Below are 12,399 nucleotides of genomic sequence, written 5' to 3' on the forward strand. Positions count from 1 at the left end.
ATAGCTAAGCAACTAGCTTGTCCAGATAAAGACTATTACTACACTGGATTCGATTTATAAGTACTTGGACATAAGTCATGCTACACCTAAGGACTTTGTAGTATAGACAGATCTTTTTTGTTTCTTTTTTTCTATTTAAACTTATATTAATGAAATTTAGGTAGGCAGCACATTGGTACATGATTAGATTTGTGTACTCACAGCACGGGATATTCTAGTTTTGTTCTCATCTGAGATGCTTTGTGTGTGTTGTCTGCATGTTTTTTTCACCAGGTACCATAGCTTCCTTCCATATCTCAAATAAATGGCTGTATGTGAATTGGAAATCCTCCATGTAGCCCATAGCAATGCATGCAGTATTTGAGTGAGTATGTGAGTGCATACTTTAATAGACTGGCATCCTATCCAGGATATGTTTCTCTTCCTTGTGTACAATGAGCGCCATTTATAGCTTTCTTGCAACCCTCATCTGGATGACATAGTAATTGGAGAATGAAGGCATGAATGAATGAATGAAATTCAGATAAAATGTTATTATGATCATCATCATTATTACTAAGACAGAGTTAATACATCTGTTCATTCTTTTAAGCAACAGTGCATTTAAAGTGTGTTTAAGTGAAGGTTCTGATATAAACCTGTAGCATTTTGGTCTGCTTAGAGAGTCATTGTTCTCTGCTTTCAAGATCATGTGTTTCTCCATTTAGGGTCCATTTTCAGCATTTTGTGGGTAATATATAAAAAGTAACTCTTCTAGCAGTACTTCAGGGTATAGTTACTTCATTACTTTTTCTTACCATGACTCCTGAAATTTTTGCAATGATACTGAGTAAAGTCTCTTGCATTCCATTGAATTTTGACCACAGAATAAAGTTATACTAAGCATGGTGCACAAACCTGAATATGTGAACATCTAACAACAAAGCAGCTAATGTGGATCTATGCCTGCAGCAAAAAAAAAAAAAAATGCAAACTATTCATCTTGGCTGACTTAGTTATGACCTTTCTAAGTTGATGTTCACCCTGATTACAGGGAACAGATGCTACACTTGGCTAAGTGGAGGCTGATGATGGGCAGGCAGCAGGGTGAAAGTATAACAAAAATAAATAAATGACTATGATGAGTGTTGTTGCTGTAGTGTGATGATGTCATTGTTTGTAAGTTAGAAACCCCAGGGTACCTGTCAGCATGAGTAATCTGAGACTGGTGATCTGTGCAGTGATACTGTTCATACCACTTGGCATGACATAAAAATGAGCAAACACCTGTATACTGTTACCATTTATTGCATCATCCATATCTTCAGAAAGGTGTACTCTGTACCATTTTTTAACTACATTACCTGACTTCTGTTACTGTTTATTTTGCATTCTGGTCATTTTTCTTTTCTTTTCAACACGTCTGCATTTCTTAAGTGGCAGGTCTCACAAAGTCTCTGTTGTCTATTTTTTGGGCCCCTTATAAAGTTGAAACCAGTGTTGCCAGTGCTTCTAGAATTGTCATCCTTGCTGTCTTATAGTTACTGTGCAGTGCTTCTAAAGCACAAAAAGGCACTGGGTGCACTAGCAGCATCATGTGACCACAACAACATTAGCATCATTTCATTTAAAAAAAAACATTTCTTAATGAAAGAAGTAGAAGGCAGTGCTGTAGAAATATGATTGCTGTTTATTGGTGGTGCAGAACATTTTAAGTATTCACATTTCAAAGTTTGGTTTAAAGAAGTATCTGTAATTTTAAGTTTTGCATTAGAGACTACAGTTAATATTTATAACATTGAATCCTCTACACCAGTGCCATTCAATTAAGTCTGAAAATCTAACCTTTATTTTTTTCTTACATATGCAGACACAATGTGAATGTCTAACCTTTATTTGCTATTATATATGTGCAGCAACAGATATGCAGTAATTCTATACATATTCTGTGCATTTGCTAGTATTTTGTCTGACATTAATTCACACTTTTCTTCTTCTCATCTTTTCCCTTGCTTGCTTACTTCTAAGAAATAAAGATTTTAGGCATAGGTAAGTACGACTCTTTAGAAACATTTCCTTTCCTTCCTTTTACTTTAAACTGATGTTTGCAGATCAGATTATTTGCAAAGGATGTGCCAGAGAAGCTATTTCTCTTCATTGACATTTACAGGAATAATGAGATGTCAAAACTGAAACCAGAATTGCCCTTGCAGTTTTTTTCTTGTTTTGCAAAATATTTTAAGACTGCAGTTGGAAGCGCATTAAGAATTCGAGGCTTAGCAGTCGAACATTTGGGGCCATCTACTGGAAATGGTAGTTAAATATTGTCAGAAAGGGCCTGCAGCTTCAGCTTGAGTTTGTCACTTGTAAAGTAGAATTTATAACTGTTATCTGCTTAGTGCATCAGATTTACTTAATTTAGCAATAGGAAATGTTTTGAGAAAATGATCTTGTGTGTTTAATAGACATATGCAGATTAAGGAGGTTGCTTCTTTTAATAGTTTCAGTATATACATACAAATATATATATGTGTGTGTGTGTGTGTGTGTGTGTGTGTGTGTGTGTGTGTGTATATGGATTCCATTCACTTGGTCGAATTTCATTTAGTCTAAAATGATTCCAGGCAGTACACTTCACTGTACACGATGGTACGGCGGTAGCGTTGTTACCTCACAGCAAGAGGTCCCCTCATTCGATTCTTAGCTGGGCTTGGGAGTGCCTTCTGTGTGGAGTCTGCATGTCTTCCCCGCAGTTGGGTAGCGTTCAAAAGACATGTGTGCGTAAATGGGCATGCCTTCATTGAAGGTTGAGCATCAAGCGGGCACCTCGGCGTTGCCAATCATTAGCGGACCGGAGTTCCACTGTGGCGACCCCTTACCTCGAAAAGCCGAAAGACAAACAACAACAGCAACACTTCACTGAAAGCTCACTTGGTCTTATTTCATTTGGTCGAAAATGGAATATAGCCCTTGCCCTACTGCAGTGCAACCCTGGAGTGAGAATATTAAATCAAATGGGGGTGTCGGGGGCACAGTCCCCCACAGTATGCCAATAGTTTTTACTAAAGATATATATATATATATATATATATATATATATCAATGCATTTCTAATGGATATACCTTCATATAACAGTGAATACATTAAAACTATGTGGGGGGCTAGTCCCCCCACACCCCCCGACTTAAAATGCTCACTCCAGGTTTGCACTGCAGTGGGGCAGGGGCTATATTCCATTTTCGACCAAATGAAATTCGACCAAGTGAGCTTTTAGTGCAGTGAACTGCCTGGAATCATTTTCGACTAAATGAAATTCGACCAAGTGAATGGAATCCGTATATATATATATATATATATATATATATATATATATATATATATATATATATATTAAAAATAACTTTGCATTCTGCTGTAGAGTTCAAGCTACTAGTTAGAAATTTTAGTTTGCATTACAATCGATGCATGTGGAAGGTGATAATTATATTTATCACATAACCAGATAAGTAATAATGTAAGATATGCACATGCAGTAACTATATTTTGTAATGGATCTGCAACTTAGCAGCGAACAGCACTGACCACAAATAAAAGAACTGCCAGTGTGTTGTGCCACTTAAGGGTGTAGTTGCTGCTTTTGAATGGACACAGCCTTTTATGGCAGTAATTTGATACATTCAATATGCAGTTACTGGAGTATGCAATGTACTGGGTCCACAACAGGCTCAAACAAAATGTTACGTTCAAGCACCAGCATGTGCACTGTTTTACTGTTAGTTACTATTGGTTTATACTGCATGTCATTCACTAGAAAGGGTGGAGTTTTTTTACATGAAGCACACGCGTGTGGACAGTTTCACTGAAGATGTTTAACAGACAAAGTTGTTTCTTGACCAGTTACACTTTTGCAGTAATATATATATATATATATATATATATATATATATATATATATTTATATCTATATCTAGCTGTATATATATATATATATATATATATATATATATATTTATGCTATACTTTAATATTCTATCAGTGGAGGTAACAAAAGCTGACAGAAAAATACTTACAGGAATTAAGACCATCTTTGTGATGTTCTTTGCAACTGAGGACCTAAAGCTGGTACATGTGCATACAACGGTCTTACTTGTGTCTACTTTTGATGGTAGGTGACAGAAAATCTAGTCCCAAAGTTACTTTTCACTGTAAAATTGTTGCAAAATAATAATTGCAGCTCCCCTTTCACTTAGTCAGCCATTTGGCATTAGGATTTTTATGATTTGTTATCTTTTGTTATGTGTGCAGCTGAATAATAGGCAAATGTTGAAGTTAATAGATTTACTTTGTTAAATTTGTTTGTTGATTGTGTTATGTATCAACCTTTTGTAACAGTAGGATGCTGTATTTTTTCAGCTTTAAATTGTGACATGCGTTAAGACTAATGAGAGATTTGCCTTGGCTTTACTTTATTGTATTTTTTTTACAGCTAAGCATAAAAAAGAAGGAATTTATGCCAATATTATGATTAAAAATATTTCTGTGTAAAATAAATGATGCAGATAGCTTCAGCAGAAGTGATTTCCACAGAAGTCTCTAAAACTAGAATTTCAGTACCTTTCAATTTTAATTTAAAAGAGATTGCCTACAATGTTGTTTTTTTATCAAGTTTTATCTGGTAGGGACATTGCACTTGAAATGCCAAATGCAGACAAGTTGAATGACCAACACTATGAGAAAAGAGTGAATATGGAACATCACTCTTATCCTTTAAATTTCTTTTTTGCATGAACCCTACCACCAACACCACTCCCTGAACTTATATATACCAACTCTGACACTGCTATACCTTGGAGAAAAGAAAATATTCTCAGAAGTGGCCATCTCGGACTTGGTATATGTAAGTCCATTTTTTTCAACTATTTAGTCTCCATGCATTTCAAATGCTTACCGAGGTTAACTGCAACGAGACTAAAAGCCAGTTTTATTGGAAATACCTTGCTAGGTGAAAAATGATGTCCTTTAAATGAAGTGTTAGGGAATGTTATTCTTGTGATAAGAAAATGCACTGCCATTGCTTTGCATGAAAATGATCTTTGCATTTATGATTTCTGCAAAAGGCAACCGATCATACCTCTCAACCTCTTGGGGCAAAAAATCTTGACAAAGCCGTAAATAAAAGTTGTACAATGGCCCAAAAATATGGACAATTTTTTTTTATTAAATATTGCTCTTGCAATGTAGCTCAAACAAATTAAGAAAGTTGACAGAATAACAGGTTTTGCATTAGCATGCATTTTATGAATGGTATGGTCTGAAACTCAAATGTATGTCACTATTTTCTAACTTCAGTCTTTAATGATTTGCCACTAATTTGCCAGAAAACCACAATTTTATGAAAAATGGACCAAAAATATGAGGGAAAAATCGTGACATTCTGCAAAAATTTGTACAGTTGAGAGGTATGCAACCAATGGTTCACTAGAAGTGCACTGACCTGTATTGGTCTTATGCATTTAGTAGTAGATTTTAAGGCCTGAAAGTACCAAATACAGTGCAGCCTTCTGCAGAGAGAAAGCCATGCATGCTTTGGCACTACAATTTTCAATGTGAAATATGAAACCAGATACAGCTGAAAATGTACTATGTCAGTGTAGCAGGTGCTCTCCAGGACTCTTCGGCCATGCATTTGGAGAAGGAGAGGGAGAAGGCAGAGTAATACTTATTCCATTATGACAATGGTGAGAAGATCTTAAGCTCTGTGTTGAAATCTTTTATTTTAACATGTTTGTTGCTGCTACCGAATCACACCTATTACTCTGTGGGTTCAGTAGACCTATACTCTGTTCTGTACTGTATACTGTAGTTCTCTGTTATCCCCCATCTGTAACCAGTGATAGTGTATGTAAATGTATGTATTTATTTATTTATTTATTGAAAACTGAAGTTCATATTCTTGAGCTGTTTTATTGAGGTACCTTTACAGTAAAATCCAGCATAGTCATATAAAATATTTTACAGCAGGCCTTTATGTTGTGCTGTAGTGTGCCTGGGTTATATGGGAAGCAAAAAGTACTTTCTATCATATTTGTTGCATTTCTTTGCTATGTCTTCAGTAGTGAGGAGAGAATTGGTATTCCTAACCGTCAGTATTATCTGTAGGTGGTTTTTCAATTAACTTGTAACTATGAATTTATACCCATTTAAGTCTCTGTAATGAAGTGTTAATTGGAATTCACACCATTACTGTTTCTTGTTAGTGTTCAGATGCACAGACAAAAATAATTGCTTTAAAGAATAAGCCACTTTGTTTATAAAAATTTCATCTGACTCAATTTATTTCATTTCCAAAATTCATTTGTAAACAGTATGGCTTTGATTGTTATTAACGTAATTCCTTTTTTGTATACCACAATGTAGTCAAAAGATCTAGGCTATGGATTTCATATTTTATACCAGCTATTAATGCCAGTGTGCATGCTGTTTCTTTGTGATGTTATAGCAAGTGACAGATATTGCATTTGTGTTCTGATGACAGTTTAATCATCTGAAAATTCCCTTCAAGATCTGAACATATGATTCATTACAGAGTGTTATATCTATAAGATAAGTAGTATTCTGCATAGCTAGTCTTTTTTCCCTGTTGAAACCCATCATTTTTAACTGATTTGAAAGATATTTCATATGTCACCAATACCCAAGCAGGAAAAATGATTAAAGTATTTCTTTCTTAAAAACTGCAGTATCCCACTGTGTATTTTTGAATTTGCTATTAAAGGATCTGTAGGGTTTATGATTCATGCAAGATGAAGGGCTGTTTTATCATTTCTTTGAAAAGTGGCATTTTTTTCCTTTGCACCTGTATGACCACCCATAACTGGAGTGTCTGTTTAGGATGCTATGTTCTTTTGAACCCAGTTACAATTGTCTTCTACAGCTTAATTTAATTGGACTGTACTTTGTTACTATCTGTTTCTTGTGTCTCCAAGGACTACATTAACCTTGCTGCTTGGCCTCTGTAAAACAAATTCTTGAAAACATCTTTAGTTAATTTGTAAAGTTTTGAAAGTACTTATTTCAGATAGCAAAGTATAAGGATATTTTTAATTTGCAGTAAAATGTATCATATGTTATCAATTTTAACAATATTTGGTTATTACCCACATGCCTCAGCATGGTGTTGCCTCCGTCCCACTTTTGTTGTTTTGGTGGTCAGAGTTAGTGACGTACATGTTTGTTCTTACAGTCCCCCTTGCTGACCCTCCCTCCACTGTTGTGATAAGATGAACCAGTCAAGCTTGGTGATGGGAACTCATGAGCACGTTCTTTGGAGTGTTATAGTAATGAGGACACAGTGTCCACCCTGTTAAATGGTGGCAGTGTCACATGACACAATAACTAGAGCTGAAAGCCACTCTTCCTCCATGATGAGGATTTTGTCTTCAGTGCTGCTTTCTTCCACTTACTGCACTGACCTTAGTTATGTGAGTAGTTCTTCAATGCAATATAGGTGCTGCGATTGTAAAAATATATTATTTTTTTTAAACTACGTTGAAGATTAATTTTCTTTCATTTTGATAAAATGCTCTTAGATGATTAGTGTGCTAAGCAAAATGTATTTAACATTAATTATTTTTAAAGAAATATAACACGATTATTAAATACACAGAGCAGTAGTTCAAGTTCTTTTAGTTAACATAATTACTTAACTTGCCTTATATTGGATTAGGCATACACATGATTGTCTAACATTAAATCCCAAAGCAAAATAAAGGGGATGCAGTTCCCTAATAAATGTTGCTGTGCTGCTTAATAATTTTGAGTTTGTAAGACTGTTCACGTGCCCTTGTTTTTTTCTTTTTTTTAACCCAGCATATTTTTTTAAAGCTAGATAAAGTATTCTGTTTTTGCAAGTTGTATTCAGTGTTCTGTTTACATCTTTGCATATGAAAGCAAAATCAACATATTTTGGACTTTGAATCCAAACTGACTTCTCTTTCAGTATTATGTCATTTATGAAAATGAAACTCTGTTGTGCACCAGTTTCACATTAGTTCAATGTATTACTTACAGATAATGGCACTAATGACATGGATTGTAAGCTAGGAGTAAGGATATTATGAAAAATTAACACCCCACAAGTTCACTGGGCTTCATTAATATTCTACAAGTCATTCAGTGGACTGGGTAGTATACACGGGCCTACAGAAGTCCGTGACCATGACCAAATGTAGTGGCATATCAAGAACAAAATATGTTATACAAATACAATTAAAAAATCTTGCAAACTTCTATAATGTCATGTATGTTTCAATTGTCAATGTGCTTTTCTTTCATAGTTACTCCCTAGTGAAAAGCATGCAAATGCTCAAAATGTCACTAATGAGAACTATGCCAACAGTGATTTTTTAACTTATGCATGTAACCATATTTTTCTTTCTTTGATGGACCACTGATTCCGTGCTTTAGAATTCATAATATGTCTTTGGTGGGACCATGGAGTAGTAAAACCTCTTGCATTCTGTAGAATTTTTTATGTGCCAGTCCATCATCTATACGTTGTTGGTAACATTCCATAGCTACCAGCATGGAGAACAGTGGGCGTCAGGTGGGTGCATTTCTGGAACCCTATACCAAGACGTCTCCTAAATCCTTGCCCCTGGTTACTGCTTCTGGCTGTTTCAAAGAAAGGAGAACAGGTAGTCAACTGCTTTGAGCTTTCCCTTCCACTTGATACTAAAGGCATTTTGGGCTCTTTTCCAACTCCAAATGTCCAGCAGGATGGCTGGAAATCCAAGTTGTGCAAAAGCAACAGTTTTTTACTGCACACTCAGTTAATAGCCTGTGTTCAGTACAGTAAAGATAACCTAAATTAGAGTAGTAAATATGTACTGTTTACATAAGTTAGTAGTAAAGTTACTCACACTGGAAGTAGCATCCTGGAGGCATTGTGCCAAAACTATAAATACTTTGCAAGGTTCTCATTTTAAAATTCAACTGTTTAGTTGAACATTACTTGTTGCATGATATGGACTAAGCTTGTAGAATCTTTTGGATCAACCCTTTTACCCATTTAATGTCTGGATAAATAAATCAGTTATATCTCTTAACTAAGATCCATTCCAATCATTGCAAATGTACAGAAGAGTGGAGCAAACTCATTTGTAGAGGTACATAGATGTCCCACTAGCAGTGCAGAACCAGAGGCTGGCACTGTATGTGTTTTTGAAAGAATGTCACCAAAGAAATCACTCCTGCAATAAACTTTCAGAAAGAACACTATGTAACATTCTTACTTCATCATGCACTATTACTTCATCTAATGTTTAACTTGTTGGAAAATGTACGAAGTATACTGAAGTAATAAAAGTACTATAATTATGCTAGCTGAGCTTGACCACAGTAATTGACTGCTTTAACCCAGTAGAAACCATTGACATTATTTTTAGCAAGGTGTCTACATAATCATACCTGTACTCTTGGTAGGTGATTTTTGGTCAGTTGTGATACAGACCCTTATAAATATCTTTACTCTCAGCTCCTTATGTAACCATCTAGTAATGCTTCAAAACGTAGCATTCATATGAGACAGTAAAATGAAACCCTATGTAGTCTGACTTCGTAAAACAAATCTGGAAAGGCTATAGTGTTAAAAGCAAGAAGAGTCTATTGGCAATTCTTTTGTCACATCTGCCATTTTTCTTTGGTTGCATCACTGTCATTAATGTCATTAATTGTACATGTGTCACTAATGGCATGTACTGCATTTATAAAAACTCTGCTACAACAGTCTCATCCCCGAAGAGTAAAATAAACATAATGACAAATCCAAATCTGTTAACAATAAGTTATGGGATGAAACAATGCAGAAAAAAAAATCAAATAATCCAAACTGCTTATAATCCCATATTACACTGTAGTCGTTAAATCAGTTTGTACATGTCTGTTTCAAACCAAACTGGTATGCATATTTTGTCACTGTTGATCTTGTCCCAGCAGACCCAAATACAACAGATGTAAACCTGTAAAAAAAACAAAAAATCAAAATGTGTTACGGTTTTTGTGCTTCCCATCTTTCCTACAGCCACACAAATAACTAAAAATGGCAAATACCGCATAAGGATTTCCACTCTTTCTGTATACCTTGCTTAGGCCCAGACCACGACGTCTCGGCCTGCCGTTTTTGTGCTAGATTCAACAAGCGCACTATTAAGCGCCGGGCGGAGTTCGCCCTTCAGGTGCATCTGCAGTTACCGCCTACTGCTCCTCTAGGCGTCAAATATTACTTGTTCATACTTGCATTAATAATTCCAAAACTTTGCTGCATACAAGATATCAGAATATTTTATCTTGAAGCGTACATGATGGCAAACACAATTGCATTCATATTTGACCTCTGTCAATGAGTATTTGTTAGAATTGTAAGGTGATAACTTCATTTTTAAAGGCACAGGCCACACCCACTAGGAGTTAAAGGTGCACACTCAAAAGAGCTGTACTGGAGGGAATGAGTTAAGGCAGTTCCTCAGAGGGGCAAAAAATATAAAACCCCCAAGGAAACCACCAGTTCCTGCTTGGGACCTCAACTTCGTAGTGGAAAAGCTGACCCTTCCCCCCTTTGAGCCAGCTTCTTCAACAGAACTACAATACTTGTCATGGAAAACAGCCTTTCTTCTGGCTATCACCTCAGCATGCAGGGTTTTGGAGCTACAGGCCCTCATGGCTGTGCAACCATTCATCATTTTCCATCAGGACAGAGTTTCCTTACGAACCAACCCTTCCTTTTATGCCAAAGGTAGTATCCAGTGTAGCTTTGAATCAGACTATCCACTTACCTACCTTTTATCCAAATCCACAAAACAAAGGGGAAAGACTACTACATTCCTTGGACATTCACAGACAACTTCGTTATTATTTGGACAGGACAAAGCCATTCAGGAAATCTGAGCAACTCTTTGTGTCCTATGCTACAGGTGCTCAGGGAAAGGCTATTTCCAAACAGACAATTTCAAAATGGATAGCCCACTGCATAGGTTCATAGGTTCATACTAGGCTATCTGCCCTAGGGCATTTATAAGCCTAGCCAGAGTGTGTATGGCTTTTGCCACCCATTTTAAATTAATTTTGCTATGCCCTTTTTCGAGGTTAGTATACTGCGCTTCTGTCTAACAGTGACACAGAAGTGATACCCGTAAATCCCATCCACTCATCAAGATTCCTCTTGAAGAGAGTCAATGAGGGACTCTGCCTAACCTGGATTGGGATTTTATTCCAGAGTGAAGGGAGCCTCTGGGTTATGAATCTGTCCCTCCAGCATGTCCTATTTATTTCAGTGCTGAGGTTTAAGTCCCTCGGCGCCGCTCGATGGGATTTGGATTTTCTGAGGTGCAGCATGTCCATTAATTCCAGGTTGGACATGGCTTTATACATCAGGCACAGATCGCCTCCGAGCAGGTGGTATGCCACTGAGTAGAGCATCTGTTTGAGCCCCTTGATCCTCTTGGTGAGGTACTTTTGGGGTCTTTCCAGTTGCTGCAGGTGTCTGGTAAGGTACATCCCAAAAGGGGCATTGTACTCAATTATGGGCCTGATGAGGGATGAGTAAAGAGGCACGATGACCTCCTGATCTAGATGTGAATCCCTTCATGATTAGGTGGGCTATATAAAATGTTTTTCTAACCACTTTGGCCACGTGGTTGTCAAATGAGAGATTGCTATCAACTTGGGTCCCCAGGTCCCTAATTACTTCTTCTGTACTTAATGGATTACCACCTATGTGGTAATTTGTGGGCACTTTGTTTTTGCCAAAGGGGATGACTATACACTTTTTGGTGTTTAGCTTGAGGCCATGGCTCTGGCACCAGTTGTCTGTTTCTATGAGGCCCTTTTGGAGAATGCTTGTGTCAGCTGGAGAGTCTATTATGGTGCCCAGTCTGCAGTCATCTGGTCAGCCACAGTCCTTCCATGTTGGCCTGTACCTCCGAGAAATATATACCGAACAAGAGAGGTCCCAAGACTGAGCCTTGTGGGACGCCACTTGTAACTGGTTTGGAGTCTGACATGGTTCCAGCTATTCTAACCATGTGGGTTCTGTCCTTGAGCCAGTTTGCAACCCATCTAGTGACATAGGGGTTTATATTTAAGCTGGTGAGCTTATCTATAATGCCGTCCAGGTAGGCTGTGTGGACCACCTTCCCCTTGTCAATGGCCTTGGTGACTGTTTCAAAGAAATTGACCAGGTTTAAGAGGCAGGATCTGCCCTTAACAAAGCCAAACTGGGTAGGATCCAGTGTCTGTAGGTCCCCAATATCTTTATTTATAAGGTCCATGATGATCCTTTCCATAGCTTTGCAGACCAAGCTAGTGAGACTTATATCCGTTGAGGCACCACCTTTGTGGAGAGGGACCACTGTTGCTGTACG

At 37.1% G+C, this 12,399-nt stretch overlaps 1 protein-coding gene across 11 annotated transcripts in view; it reads left to right on the forward strand.

The window, feature by feature from the left end:
- Window positions 1-12,399, forward strand: part of TENM3 (teneurin transmembrane protein 3) — a 3,803,041-nt gene that overhangs the window by 3,530,118 nt on the left and 260,524 nt on the right. For 8 of the 11 annotated variants that reach the window (XM_044062527.1, XM_044062531.1, XM_044062532.1 and 5 more), the window contains one exon: window positions 2,008-2,028. The exons of the other annotated variants lie outside the window; for them this stretch is intronic. In XM_044062527.1, the coding sequence (XP_043918462.1) occupies window positions 2,008-2,028 (21 nt within the window). The remainder of the gene's footprint in view (window positions 1-2,007; window positions 2,029-12,399) is intronic. 11 annotated transcript variants of the gene reach the window in all.

Source organism: Protopterus annectens, chromosome 2.part1 (genome assembly GCF_019279795.1).
Source record: "Protopterus annectens isolate FY-2018-M chromosome 2.part1, PAN1.0, whole genome shotgun sequence".
NCBI lineage: Eukaryota > Metazoa > Chordata > Ceratodontiformes > Protopteridae > Protopterus > Protopterus annectens.